Source organism: Carassius auratus, linkage group LG44F, assembly GCF_003368295.1.
Source record: "Carassius auratus strain Wakin linkage group LG44F, ASM336829v1, whole genome shotgun sequence".
Lineage (NCBI taxonomy): Eukaryota > Metazoa > Chordata > Actinopteri > Cypriniformes > Cyprinidae > Carassius > Carassius auratus.
Window position 1 is genome coordinate 2,763,555 of NC_039298.1, and position 15,226 is coordinate 2,778,780.

A 15,226-nucleotide genomic window follows, 5' to 3' on the forward strand; every position below is an offset into this window, starting at 1 on the left:
AGCTAACCTTGCTACTGACTTTTCAGAAAAGTATGTAGTGCACTTGTTCGGATGCACATGTGGAATTCACAGTTCTCTGAAACTCTACATGAACACCAATCAAGCAGATCTTGTCAAGTTACATAAAATATCCAAATATAGTATGTACATACATGCTTATGTGATTTTGCTGACAATAATAACACATAATTTTTACACACCCCAGAAAACACACAGAGCTTTCATAATCGAATGTCTTTTGCTCATACATTTACAGGCCACACAGTGGAACGAACTAATTATGCATTCGTCACTGCTCATTATGGGATTGTGTTTGTATAGGAATGTACTGCTGATTTATGTTACGGAGGAGTTTAATGTGATGTTTGTTTTACTCATCTGAACATGATTGAGTCAATGACCATGTAGTACCAAAAACTGTGAAGTAATTCAACAAAGACTTCTCTGTTATTCGATAATATATTACTTGTTTATTAATAGATGCAATAATACAAAAATAGTTTTCATCAAATAAATTAAATGAACAAACTGACTGCTGGACATTAGCAATTCAAGATTAAACATTCAAGCATCTGTGAGTAACTAACAGTCCTTCTCTAAACAGGAAGAAAACAAGAACAGGTACAGCATAATTAAATGCATGTATGACAACAGTCAAAACGTATAATGAATCTTTCACAGGTAGTCATGAACAGATTGCATTTAACTGAGGCAGTAATGGGAACTCTACACAGTTCTACAGTGTTTCTATAACGGAGCTGGCAGACAGTAGCAGCCAGTTTGTACTTTAGGAATACAATAACAGCATTTTCTGGCAAGCTTTGAGCTACTGAAACCTGCTGGTGTCCGAACAATAAAAACACTCTACTGGAAGAATGCAACAAATACTTCCGCCTTCACTGGAGGGAAAATGAAGGAAAGGAAGAGTCAAAAAAAGAAAAGAAAAAAAGAAAAGAAGACAGTTAAACATTCCTCATGACTGGAACTTTTTTCCTTTTCAGTTTTTTAAACATTTAGACAATTACTTGAGCAGCTGATCATAGAAAGCATCAGACACATTCATTTCTAAATAAAAGTAAAATAAATAAATAAATAAATAAATAATGAAATTAAGCTCTGATACAGAGAAAACGTAATAAATAAAGGATAATAAAAATGAATAAAATATTAATAAAATATTCAGTGTCAAGTATAGAGACTATACGGCATCTAAAGTCTTTCAGGCAGAGGGTAAAGGGGATTTGTTTTTATTTTCTCTCATCTTTTCCACCCTAACCTGCGTATCTTCTCAGATGAACATATTAAACTATGTTTGCACTAATTTAACTGTTTTTGGAAATGTCACCATTTCACTGGTGCAGAAGGTGATCTGTTCTTCTTTTCACCTCCTAAATCATCCTTTACTCTGGAGGACAGAGGTTTCTGAAGGAACTGAGGCTGTGTTCTTCAGCGCTTCAGCTCTGTCTCGAAGCAGTCCTGACTGTCTCACGAGGCAGATCCTCTTCACCCAGGACTGGTTTTGTTCCAGCGCTCCATCACCTCATCTCTCTCTCTCTCTCTCTTTAACTGATCAAGAGATTCCTGAGTCTGGATTTCTTCTTGGTTGAAGCCGATCGTGAGGCTGTCATGAGGTTGTCTACAACCACCTTCCTGCAAATGAAAAGGACACAATGTTTAGCCTCAAAGCAGGATACTTTATGTTCATGAAGCAAAAGCATGTGGTAAATGTGCTTATGTTGGTAGAAAATGATTTACCTGAGAGATGACAGTAGATAGTCACCAGTTTTCTCCATGTGATATGGCTGGTCATCAAATCGGGTCACAATCTCCATACCTGGATTTTCCAAACTGCAAAGAAAATTGGAGAATAGTGAACAATGTGGTCATTCAAACATGTGCAATCTTTGACTGGCCATGCATGTAAAATAAATAAACAATCAAATAAAATAACATTTGTATTCCATTTACTTTAGTCGGTGACTTGTTCTTGTAAAACCAAGGGCAAACATATCTAAATGTCTTTCCCACATAAAAACAAGGGCTAGTGCTGTCCTTGAACAACCACAGGAATCTTCAGATAATATTAAACTTGTCCAAAAATAGTTGTCCCTTGATTTGGAGACTCGCATGACTTCTAACTACTTTCTCATTCACTCCCTCATTTGCTTTTTTATCTGAGAGAAGAGGATGCATATCAGAGCTGGGTAAACCCCGCAAACACACAAGCTGCCCTGATCTCCGCTGGTCACACACGGCTGACGAAAAGACATGTATCTGTCTGATTTCATCTTCAGGGTGGAGCTCACCTGCTGTGACAGAAGCTGGAGCAGGTCCGGTCGGAGGGGTTGGCGCATTCACAGCGGCCCGTGGAGCGCCGGCGACGGGACAGAGGGCTTCCCAGACCGAAAGGTGTGATCTTACTGTAATGAGATGAGAAGGACAGGGTTAACAGAGAATTATAAGTGCAAGCGAGGTGTTATGAATTCATATTTTGGGGGGTTACAGTTGGTTAAGATGACATGTTATGGATCGAGATTTTTCTGAATCAGAATTCAGTTCAAACTTGCATCCTTCGAAGATCATTTTCAGTGCCCTACATTCACCCTATATCATCTTCGACGTACTCACTTTGGTGTGTTGACCCAGATGATGTCCAGATGGCAGAAATAGATGCACTCGTTGTCCAACCAGCTGCTACAGGAGCAGCGTTTGGTGCGGACCCGTTTGTTAGATGCTTCAGACTGTTCAGACAGTGGATATCCAAACCCTAGAAAACACAGAATCTACGATTACATTTTTATTTGGGAACCTAAAATCACCTAAAAACATCATTAGAGTAAAACACACTACCAAAAGTCATTTTTACTGATCCAGCTGCAACAAATACCCATTTTGAAATAGTGTTTGCTATAAGTATCTAAATTTATTTCCACTTAATCTGATGAATACACAAATACAACAGATACAGTTTTCTGTCATAACTCCATATAGATATGACACTGAGTAGTATCCGATGAAGGACAATAAGGCATAATGATTTTCTTTGTGTGTTAAGTTTTGGCAGATATCCACCAGTGGGGTCATAAAATACAAGACAATATAGAGTCTAATAGGACAATATAATCATTATATGCAGACAGATAATTAAAAAAAAAAAAAATCATAAACTCTCATTGCTGTCAAGCTAAAAGAACTGCATTTTATAGTAAGTCTACTTTGCTATATTGTGTTTCTCTAATAAATAATTGTGTCAAATCACAGAAAACACACATGCTGCTGAAAACGAAAGTGATTTGTTTCTTATAAAAGTTAAAAGTGTTTACCTTGCTGCAGCACACACAGTGTAACAGTGATAAAGACAGCATGCCGCAGTGAGAAAGCCATTCTCAGGAGTGTCACACGCTTGTTATATCCGGCTGAGGGATGATGTACAGTGAGTTTCCGCAGTCCACCGAGCTCCACTGAGACACTGACAGGTGCTTGTGTTCAACTCAACCTGCCCGCCTTCATTTATCCTGCCGAAGGCTCCGCCCATCAGCACTGTTACGCAACACTGACTATCCCACTCCTGACATTCCTGTCTCCTGATTGGTTTCAGGGTTGAATGAGGTGGAGGGAAGAATGAAAGTAAGGTAGGGAGCAGTTGCTGATGTCAGTGACCCCTTTGACAAGTCAGTGTCGCAGAAACAGGAAACTTTTTTCTCCGCAGGGGAGTCCGTGTGCTGTCATCGTCACAGGAGATAGTGTTTAATGGCATGTTTTGCATGAGTTCAGCACTACATCCCACATTAGTGCAGAAACCCCCGTAGGAAAAAGCAGGACTGATAGTGCATGAGCAGGATATCCAGTTCAGGTTCAGGATCACAGATTGTGGAAATGCCATGGGTGCTGGAATGATTTAGCAATGATATAAAGCCAAAAAGTAGCACACGTCAAACTAATAAGAAAGATATTTTGTGAGAGATCAGGAGGTACTGTATGAGATATAGTGGATCGTGTGTATAGTGGTATTTATAAACACATTGTATAGTATATATTATTTGTAAGCATATATTATATATAATAAGATTTAAGTTTGGGTTTGATAAGATTTGTTACTAGATTTTTTCTGCCCACCAAGGGTGCATTTTTTTAATAAAAAAATCAGACCCCCAAGTAAACTGTGTGTGTGTGTGTGTGTATATATATATATATATATATATATATATATATATATATATATATATATATATATATATATATATATACATATATATATATACACAGTTTACTTGGGGGTCTGATTCTCACTATTAGCTAAATATTAACTATGACATTTAACCTTAATAAATTCCTCCTTATTTGCTGCTTATTTGGTCATGTAGAATAAGGCATTAATATGTGCTTTATTATGTACTAATAAACAGCCAATATAGTAATATGCATGCAAATAAGCAACTGGTTAAATGTGAGAATTGGTCCCTAAACTAAAGTCTTACCAAATCAGATCAGATCAATTTCTGAGCAATAATATCTATCCTCTCCATATAGTTTTAACATATTATATAACGTGTCATGGAAGCTATATATTTGACCTCTGGGAAAATGAGATAACATTCAGATATGCAAATAAAACCAGAAACCCCATCAATGGAGAACGTGACAGCATCATTTGTCTGTCATATCAGCACACTCCTGTTGACAAATGGCACTGATTCAAATATGCAAAATAGTGTGACCTGGAGGAAGACATTTTTATGACATGCTGGAAATGTACTCTAGTGTGTTACAGCTGGAAGATCCTCTCACCAGCCGCTGCTCTAACTATATTGCATGCTCTTAATACCTGCAATTTTTTCATATTATAACTAAACAAAATAAATAAATGTGACACGATAATGACTTGATAATTTTTCAAATAGAATAGAAATGTATTTATTTATTTACTTATTTGTTTGTTTGTTTATTAAATATTATTTATTTATTTGTACCCGTTTATGTAATTATTCATGATAGTTAAAATGCATGGATATGCACCGAAAATATAAAACCAAGCAAAGCATGACACTGCATTTTTTTGAGAAAAAATAATTGTATGCAATGCCATGGCACCTTCGTAAAGTGTGTTTTTGGATTGGAACTGAACTTTTGGATTGGTTTTATGGTTTAAATGTGTTGGTAAATGTGCTTAAAAACATCATGAAAAATATTCATAATGAATAAATTAATAATACTGAATTTATGACATTTATATCGCAACTGCTCATCTAAACTTTTTTTTTTTTTTTCTTCATCAATGAACTTGAATAATATTGAACATTTAAAAGTCTCTGCAGGGGGACAGGAAATGCCAGAGTGATGTCACAGTCCACCAACAATGGCACCTCACAGATTCTCTGTCCTGCTGAAAAACAGTAACTAAAGTAAATGTTTATAAATCTTACATCATGGACAGATTATAAAAAAGTGGCAGAATACGCATGTGAATTTTATGAACCAAGAGCCAATATGACTGATATTAATTATGTTGAATGTCATTTATAAAACAATTTAACCTGAGACCTAGCATTGTGCTTAATAAGTTACTGATTGCTCAGGTCACCCGTACTCCATCTCAGAGTCTCTCTCTCTCTCTCTATGTGTGTGTTTGTGTGTGTGTTTTTGTCTCAGGCACAATCTAACAATGTGGCTTTATCCACTTCCTTTTCCACTCAGTGCAGTGGCTCGCTGGAGGAATGTGCCACTGTGCGCTGACAAACACAAAACAACTGAATTCCTCAAGAAGCTCTCAGCTATGTGCTGCTCCACTGCACTTTGACACCTCACATGCTCCATTAGACTTTCCTGACCAAAGCTGGTCACTGAGAGAGAGAGAGAGAGAGAGAGAGAGAGATGCTTTGGCAATACTGCTTTGGCTTTGGCAAGCCATGCCAATAAAGCTAATTTTTCTTTGATTACCGAAGTCTGAATGATGTCACAGTCAAATTTCTATATCTACTGCCACTTGTTCCATCTCCCCTAGAGCAACTGTGCTCTGCCTAGTATTTCACCAAGCTCGATCTCCACAGTGCCTACAATCTGATCCGCATCTGGAAGGACAATAAATGAAAGAGACTTCTCAACCACATCCGGGCACTACAAATACCTGGTTATGATGTTCTGGCTTTCCAACTCTCCGTCTGTCTTCAAAGCCTACATCAACAGAGTGTTCCGTGATACGCTCAAAACGCTGGGTTATAGTCTACATTGACGACATACTCATCTACTCTGATTCCCTTGAAACGCACGTTCAACAAGTTTGAGCATTCCTGCAACGTCTAATGGATCACTACTGTATACAAAGAGAGAGAAATGTGAGTTCCATCTGAAACAAGTGTCCTTCCTGGGCTACATCATCAGCGCTGAGGGGGTCACCCTGGACGATAACAAAGTTGAGTCTGTATTAAACTAGCCACAACCAAAGACTGTAAAGGAATTGCACCATTTTCTGTGCTTTGCCAATTTCTACAGGCAATAGAATTTTTCTTTCTTTCATCATAGTGGCTCCACTTATTTTACTGCTCAGGGGAGGGAGACAACACCTAGACTGGTCACCATCAGCTCAAGGACTGCTTTACCACAGCACCCATCCTTCATTTTCCAGATCCCGATCTCAAATTCACAGTAGAGGTTGATGGATCCAACACTGGGATCGGAGTCATCTTGTCACAATGTCAGGGCAATCCTCCCAAGCTATTCCCCTGTTCCTATAATTCACGCAAACTGAATGCAGCCGAAAGAAACTATGACATGGGTGAACAATATTTGCTGGCAATGAAGGCAGCCTTTGAGGAATAGAGGCATTGGGTAGAGAGGGCTAAAATTCCTTTCCTGGTACTCACTGATCACCTCAACCTGGAGTATATTCACTCGGCCAAACGTCTTAACCCAAGGCAAGCTCGATGGTCACTATTCTATTCACACTCCAACTTTAAAGTTACCTACCGACCAGGGTCCAAGAACTGTAAAGCAGATGCATAATCCCGATTGCACAACTTTTCACTCACTCTGAAAAGCTCTGATAAAACCGTTATCCCGCCAACTTTGATTTTAGCACCAGTTCAATGGTACATTCGAGGTTACTGAAGCTCAGGTCAGTGATCCACCACTGCCGGACTGCCCCAACGACTGAACTTACTTGCCAGCTGATCTTTGACAACCGGTTCAGGGCACCCCAGGATCACAGCTTCAATCCAGCTGGTGTCCGAGCGCTTCTGGTGGCCATCCTTACTGCCGGATACCAGATTTGTTCAACAATGCCCAATATGTAACATGAAAATCCTCTCACCAACGCCACACAGGTTTATTACAACCCCATCCCATTCCTCGATCCCCATGGTCTCACACAGCAATTTACTTTGTTGCTTATCTCCCCAACTCCAGAAATCACATCACAACTCTCACAGTCATCAACAGATTCTCCAAGGTCTGTCGACTCTTACCCAAACTGCCTACTGCCTTCGAAACCACCAACGTCCTGTTGGAACAGGTCTTCCATATCTATGACCTTCCTGAAGATATAGTTTCCGACTGAGGCCCACAATTCACATCTCGAGTGAATTGCCAGCAACTCAACATCAACATCAGCCTCACCTCCAACTACCATCCATAGTCCAACGGCCAAGTTGAAAGACTCAACCAAGAAATGATCCTGTTCTTACTCTCATACTGCAACCAGAATCAGAATGACTGGAGTCGGTTCCTGTTATTTGCAGAATATGCGCAAAGCTTGCTCCGCAAGCCATCAACCAGCCTTACCGCTTTCCAGTGTGTCCTCGGCTTCCAGCCCCCTCTATTTCCCTGGTCGGGAAAACCCTCTAAATTCCCTGGTGTCAAGACTGTTTAAGGAGAAGCGAGAACGCATGGAATGCAGCTCACCCTCACCTACAAAAAGCAGTGTGCCAAACCAGGGAACAAGCCAATCATCATAGAAGGGAGGGACCTGAATATACTTTTGGACAATGGATCTGGCTATACACCAGGGATCTGCAACTACCCAGCAAAAAGTTAAGTCCCAGGTACGTGGGTACATTTAAAATCCTAAGGCATACTACTCCAATTTCATATCGTTTGACTTTACCTGCAAATTACCGTATCTCGCCCACTTTCCAGGTCTCCTTGCTCAAGCCAAGCAGTGGACCCGGAGGAGAGAGGGACCAGTACGACGTTGAAGAACTCCTTCCCTAATTGTGGACGGCAAGGAAGCATACCAGTTCAGAGAGATTCTAGATTCCCGACGCAGAGGACAAGTGCTCCAGAATCTGGTCAGCTGGGAAGGATATGGCCCAGAGGAAAGGTCCTGGGTGAGCGCCCATGATATCCTGGATCCCACACTCACCCTCGAGTTTCAACAAGCTTATCCAACTTGACCTGCAACTCGACCCTGTGGAAAGGCAGCGTCGGTCTGCCCCTTGCATCCGGATCCACTCACAGGGGTGGGGCACTGTCATGAATCAGACCACTGTGGCTCTCTCCGATGGACACCGTAGGGCACCCTCACCTGAGTATTAACTTTCACCCTGGACTCTGATTACCTCTACAGGTGTTGCTCATCAGTGACCTATTTGACCAGCGTTCACACTCACAGAAGTGTTATTTTGTCCCAGATGACATTTCTGAGCATTTTCCCTACCATTCTGAATTTATTCGGTGTATCACCCTGGACAGTTTGACTTCACTGATTCTCTGCCGCCCACCCTTGTGATCTTGCCTTCTGGAGCTTTGATTGTTTGCTGGCTGCCCTGACTCCTGCCTGGTATGGTTTCTGCCTCCGTCTTGTCATTCCTGCCACTGTTGTTTGACCATTGCCTGTTGTTGACCTTGCTTTATTCAATAAAGTGCTGCAAATGGATCAAAATGCTTCTGACTGATCATTACACCTATGGCTTGAGGGCAAGTAAATCATGGGTTAAGAACTAACTTTGACAATATATCATAGACAACTGAAGTAATTATGAAATTGCATAAAGATGTACTCAAGTTTAAGCTTACTGCATTTACTCCATAATTCAACTGTAATACATTTTCAATCAATTGCAATTTACATTAACACAGTGTTTAAAAACATCGCAATACACAATTAAGTATATTATTTTGAAGTATATTATTTCCATAAGTACTTTTTTTAAATTAGTGTACTTTTTCACAAGGGATTCTTCTGCAAATCACTTTTTATAGAAGTGTAAAAAAGACTTTGCCCAATTTCCTAATCTTTTATTTTGTGACGAAAATAAGAGTGAATATTTGCCTAATGACCAATGTGGTGTTTTGGAGGGTTTATGAGGTTTTGTATGTGGTTGTTAGAGCGTTGCTCATGCAATAGGTAGAGGTTTGGGTGTAACAGTGTAGTAAAACAGTTAGTAAATCACTAACCCTCTTTAATATTGATGCTTATCTGTCGATTCTACTTCATTCTGCCATCAAACATGACACTGTTCAAGGTGTTTTGAAACCGGAGCAGGTAAAACCATCAAAATTGCAAAATGCATCCTTATCACAAGTTATCAACAGCTAGAATGGCTTTGATTTTTTTATGCCCCCGTGACAGAGATGTTTGAGGAATTCCAAACAAGGAAAAATGGATTCACTTTCTTGGAATGTTGCGAAAGATGATTCAGTTTTTGGCAGATATCGAAGAAGGGCAATGAAGATAGCGAGATGATAGGAAACACACATACACAAACACACGTCCATTTCCGTTTCCTATGCATTCCTCTGGCGTGAGCTATGACCTGCATCTCAGTTAAGAACATAAACAACGTTTGAGGATCTGTGTCTGGAACTCAGGCATATGGGTGCTTTACTGATAAACCCACACTGTCTTATTAAAATAAGCATCAGTAAACATGTGCCAATACAGACACCTAGCACCAAAAAAATACAAATACAAGTAAATAAATACAAATCTTCCTGCTATGTGTGTGAGATGAACCAGCTGGACATTATTATTATGATTAGTAATAGTGGTGATGGTAGTAGTAGTAGTAGTAGTAATTAATGGTTTCTTTAACTGTTTTCCAATTCTTCATATATATGTGTGTGTGTGTGTGTGTGTGATGATCAAAGACTAGAAAAGGACTTTGATATGATGCAATGCAACTATTTCATAAATGCAGTTATGCCCCTAAAATGCAAGATATTGGGGCATGTTTGTTGTTTGTCCCAAATGTGATTTTACACAATCGTTCAGTAAATAAGAAGTTAATATAAGGATATATTTTAAAAAATAAGAGAATTCTATATACAGTTATATTATTGGGTTTTATATATTATTTACTATATCATTATACATTTATGTATAGCTTACGTTTTTCTCTGTCCCGACTACAAATGACCTTTTTTTGTGTGTTTTTTTTCAGGAAACATGTCCTCACTGTGTGAAAGTGCCAGAAGACTGAAATCTGCAACAGGGTTTGTTTTTTATATCTCAAATACGGGCATTAAAAAAAAAAAACACACACACACACACACAATCAAACCTTGATAATGCTTGATTCATCCTGACTAAAGCTCATGACCTTTTTAGTATTATGTAAAACTGAATGCACAGTATTATTTACGGCATCTCCAGCACTTTTTTGTCCTCCTCATTCAGGAGCCGAGGTTAACCAAAGTCCTGCACAGTGCAGCTGGATGACTGCAGAAAAACCTTGGTGTCTTCAGAGGTTTGGTGAGAGAGGTTTGGTGTTTCTCGAGTGAATGTAATAGATATTTGAACACAAATTATTATTCGTGTTTTTCTACTTTGAGTTTGATAATAAAGGAAAACCTAGCATTGTTTGATTTTATGATATATTGATATATGAATACCATTTAAATCATTATACAATTGTTTGATATTACAAGCACATCTGAAAAATAGAGAACACCGAGTGAGCTGCTGTGTGCAAAGAGTATAATCCAGTTTGTCCCACACATGAAACATGTTTTGTATTAAGTGTTTCAAAATAATATGCAAGTATAGTGTGGTTTGAAAAATACAGATTGTAAAATGCACTGTTGAGTTCCCAAATGCAGTGTAAACTAACAGCACATGCCGAGATGCAGTTCTCTGCGTGAGCTGAGATGTGAAGAGCTGATTGTGTGAGGGAAGTCTGCTTTGTTTTTATTCTTTAGATACCTTACAACAATGCTGAGAAAGAGGAGTCCTCAGAGATCATCTTTGCAGTGACTGTGCAAAAATGACTTTGTTGTGCTCCTGAACAGCGTGGAGCATTGAGTTCATCAGACTGTCTGTTTAATGAGGAGTAAGGACATCCTTTTTGAATCAGATAAATAGCTTCATGTCCTTAACGTGTGATAATGTGTCAGTCTGTTGTACTTTGGTGTTTGCATTAACTTCCATTTGACAGATGCAGTTTGTGTTTGTTATATATCGTCAGTTTGACCGGATCTTCTTTGCTTAAATTCAGAATGAATTATTCCATGTAATTAAGTCACTTTGTTGTCCATTTTATCGTATTATGTGCCAGTGTTGTATTTTAAGCTCTGTCTCCTGGTTTCACAGACAAGGCTTAAGCCTAGTCCCAGACTCAAATGCATGTTTGAGCTCTCTTAACTGAAAATAACATGCTCTGGCAGATCTTAAAATATGTCTGTGTCATTGTTTTGTCTCAAGATGCACACCAGTAATGTGTTTTTCCTCAGGCATTTTTACAGAAAAATAAAAATACAAATTATTATCCTATTTTTTACTAATCCTTTATTGAAAGCTCATCCCTGTCTGTGAAACAGGGCCTATATGCATCGAGGGCACTACAACATTTTTTTGTTTGTTTGATTTAAATAAAAGAATAACTTGTTTTACTTACATGTGATGCTGTTTTCCTGTTCAGATATGTTGTTTAAATTGTGTGGGGGCAAAAAATAATATCTGCATGTAAACTGAAGGATGTTGTTTACTCTGAGTCATCTTTTGATTCCAAACCATATTAACTGCAGTCCTGCAGGTGCTCCGATTGAAAAGAGTAAAAATCAAGATGGGTTTGATCATATTTTCATGTAGATTCAATGTTAATAGGTGGATTAGTTTAAGTTGAAGAAATGTTGATTTTCATAACCATCTTGATCTATTTTTCAGAATTGAAATATCATTATTTGAGGGTGCAACCATGACGAAAAAATAAAATCAATGTTAAACTCCAACACTGATGCAATGATAATTTGGTTGATGCATTAACAGTGATTCAGCGTTGGTTCAATGTTGGTCTGCGATCTGGGCCTGTGTGTCAAAGAGAATACACTGAGCATTGAGTTTACGGTTTTATTTTATTTATCATTTAGAATGAGAGAGATTTACTTAAATTATGTAATATATATATATATATATATATATATATATATATATATATATATATATATATATATATATATATATATATATATATATATATATATATATATGTGCATGCAATTGTACTTTGACAGAATGTTGCACAAACATAAACCTAAATGGTGTACTGTAGCCCAGTATGTTTATACAGCTTTGCATACTGTATATATGACCTTGCTTACTGTATATATTTCCTGTAACTTCTATATTTATAGTGTGTTTACAGCGACATCTAGTGACAAACTGAGAGCAGACGCTGCATTCATTACATCAGCATTCACAGTACCTTTTAAAAATGGATTTTCTTTCTTTCTTTTTTTTTATCAGTGAAAACAGTAAAGACGTTTAGTTATTAATGAAGAAAAAGGCCTGATGATCTGATATAAATATCGGGAAGCTTTGTCAATAATGAGGCATGTCGTCAAACAGCATTTTTCTTTTAAATAAATGAATTAAATAACTGTAAAAATAAAATGTAATAAATAATAATAATAAAAAAGCACATTAATGAAAATATTTATGTACTGCAAACACAGTTCAGTGTGACTTTATTGTGTTCACGTGTTATGCATCTGCTGTAACAAAAACGTAGTTTATATTAGACTTATTAGAGGTAAAAACTAAAGTGATTTCGAAAAAAAAAAAAAGTTTTTCAAAATTTACAATTACCAATTTATCCCCATAAACAACCAGGGAGTCATGTGTAGAGCTATGGTCACGTGCCAGTAGAGGGCGATATGGTTCCTAAAATCATACTGTAGCCTACATGATAACACCATCTTCAGGTGGAGCACGATGGTAAGAGCACAGTTTTGCTGGTTATCGTGACCTGGTTAGCCTCTGCTGGAAGAGAATGATGTTTAACAAGAACAGATGTCCTCTCCTTTAAACACCAAAGCCTTTCCCTGACTTTACTGAGGTGCTCCAGATCTGAAACGATAGAAAATCACTGTAGTCTTCATCAGAAAAATTTATTTTAAATTACATATCACAGTATCAAAGCTAAACATGGTCCAGTTCAAAAGATGCACAAACATTTGTAATCATAAATGCTATCAGAAACATGAAGATCCCTACGTTTCTAATGTATTTGAATATAATGACATATGACAGAACACATTTTGTGCATAGTTTATCAATTAAAATAAACATAGCTAAAGCAACAACAGTCTCGTGAAACCATCTTTTAATGTAAAGTCACATTACTCTTATATTTCTGCTAATACTTTGTCCCGTCTGAAGATTACACAGGAGATCTCGGTCTATCTGAATACATCACAACGAGAGGAACACCACACGGACATCTCCCCACACCCAAATAATCAACACCACGAGAACAACTCAACCATCAACCACAGCTCTTCATCTTCTTCACTTTCTGGAAAAACACGAGTGTTTCAAGTCCTGGCCAACAACATTCTACCGACCATCACGTATAACAAAGAAAAACTATGCTGCAATGCCATAGAATGTAGTATAAATGCATATAAAAACATACATTTGTACAGTGGGGTTTCTATTCAGATTTACAGTCGGATATAGATATATTTTCATCATGATGAGTTAATGTTGTAACATAATATGTGTCTAACTGAGAGTTGGACGTACTGTAATTGGCACCTTATATATATATATATTATTTTATTAAATAGATGTTATAAAATACACATCACACACACAAATGTGCATGTGTTTTAGGTGTGCAGAAACATAAAGACGGCGGAAAAGAAAATATACATAGATCAGGAAAATTATGCATCCACACGGAGCTAAAATTATTCAGCAAAGCTTAGTCTAATGATTGAATCATGGTCCGAGACATTTTCTCTGGTGCCTACAATCTGACCCATATTAAGAGAGTTGACCCAACAGTGAAAGCTGTGCACCCTCACATCGAAAACAGCATGTCAGTCGAAATAAATACAGCTCCTGTCCTCTATTCCAAGTGTCCTCGAACCATGCAATGGTCACAAACTGCATTTCTTTCAATATGTTATGCTTCCTGAGATGCGCTTATAATGTTAGACATAGTTTAGAAATAAAAGGCTATATTTCTCCCTCGATTTTAACCCTATGGTTGAAACACGATCTGAAGGTTTGTGTCTCATTGTAAACACCCACTGCTATGATTGAGTAATAACTTTGCATATGTGTGAAACTCATTTCTATGTGTAGTTTACGTTTTGACTGTCCCAGCTGCTGTGGTTAAGTGTTGATTGTAGCGATCTACAGCTGGCATCGCAGCTGATCACAGTCATGTCTGTTGAGCACACGGATGCAATGATCTTCACTTCTGCACTCTCTCATCATAACTAACACAGTCAACACAGGAGGTAAACAGCAGATTCACTGCGTAGTGTAGGCAGACATTGATAATGACGGGAGGTTGGGTTACAGTGCAGAACTGAAGTGATTGACAGCTCTAGTCATTATAAGGAGTATATAACTAACTGTTTTTCTTGTTTTCTGTGCTTTCTAATTGAATAACAGATCAATGTTCATGCTTGTCAACAGGAACATTCAGTCCCTCACACCCTCAGAAAAAAGGTACAAAAGCTGTCACTGGGACCTCAAAAGTGCATTTTAATACCTTAAAGGTATATGTTTTGTGGCATTACTGTTGGGTTCATATCCTTCTGTAAAAACTATAATCCTGTTTCATTATTTCTCCTGCCTGTAGGTGGACCAAAGAATCAGAGATCTAGAAGTTTGTGTTGAACTGTGCTGATGTTTTCATGTCAATTACGTCATAAAAAAGTTGTTTTGGTGGCTTAATAAGTAAAAGCTGTTTTTGGACTCAGAATGAGGTTTTGAGTGCTGAAACTTACAGTATAGGACGTTTTAATGACCTCTTATGTGTCAAAATGTGTTTTCCTG

The 15,226-nt window shown here is 37.9% G+C and overlaps 1 protein-coding gene across 1 annotated transcript; it reads right to left on the reverse strand.

Moving 5' to 3' along the window:
- Positions 1-474: 474 nt before the first annotated feature.
- LOC113068222 (endothelin-2-like) lies at positions 475-3,612 on the reverse strand. Its single transcript, XM_026240882.1, has 5 exons — positions 3,324-3,612; positions 2,629-2,767; positions 2,307-2,420; positions 1,756-1,848; positions 475-1,650 (listed from the first exon to the last, which is right to left on the reverse strand). The coding sequence occupies exons 1-5, from the start codon at positions 3,382-3,384 to the stop codon at positions 1,563-1,565; spliced, it is 495 nt and encodes a 164-aa protein (XP_026096667.1). The 5' UTR covers positions 3,385-3,612; the 3' UTR covers positions 475-1,562.
- Positions 3,613-15,226: the final 11,614 nt, after the last annotated feature.

Bases quoted from the DNA above. Each gene is read 5' to 3' on its own strand.
- LOC113068222 (XM_026240882.1), bottom strand. From the start codon at position 3,384: ATGGCTTTCTCACTGCGGCATGCTGTCTTTATCACTGTTACACTGTGT. The intron at 2,421-2,628 runs GTGAGTACGTCG...ATCTCATTACAG, and splicing joins ATCTGGGTCAACACACCAAA to TAAGATCACACCTTTCGGTC. The intron at 1,651-1,755 runs GTAAATCATTTT...TTTCATTTGCAG, and splicing joins TATCTACTGTCATCTCTCAG to GAAGGTGGTTGTAGACAACC.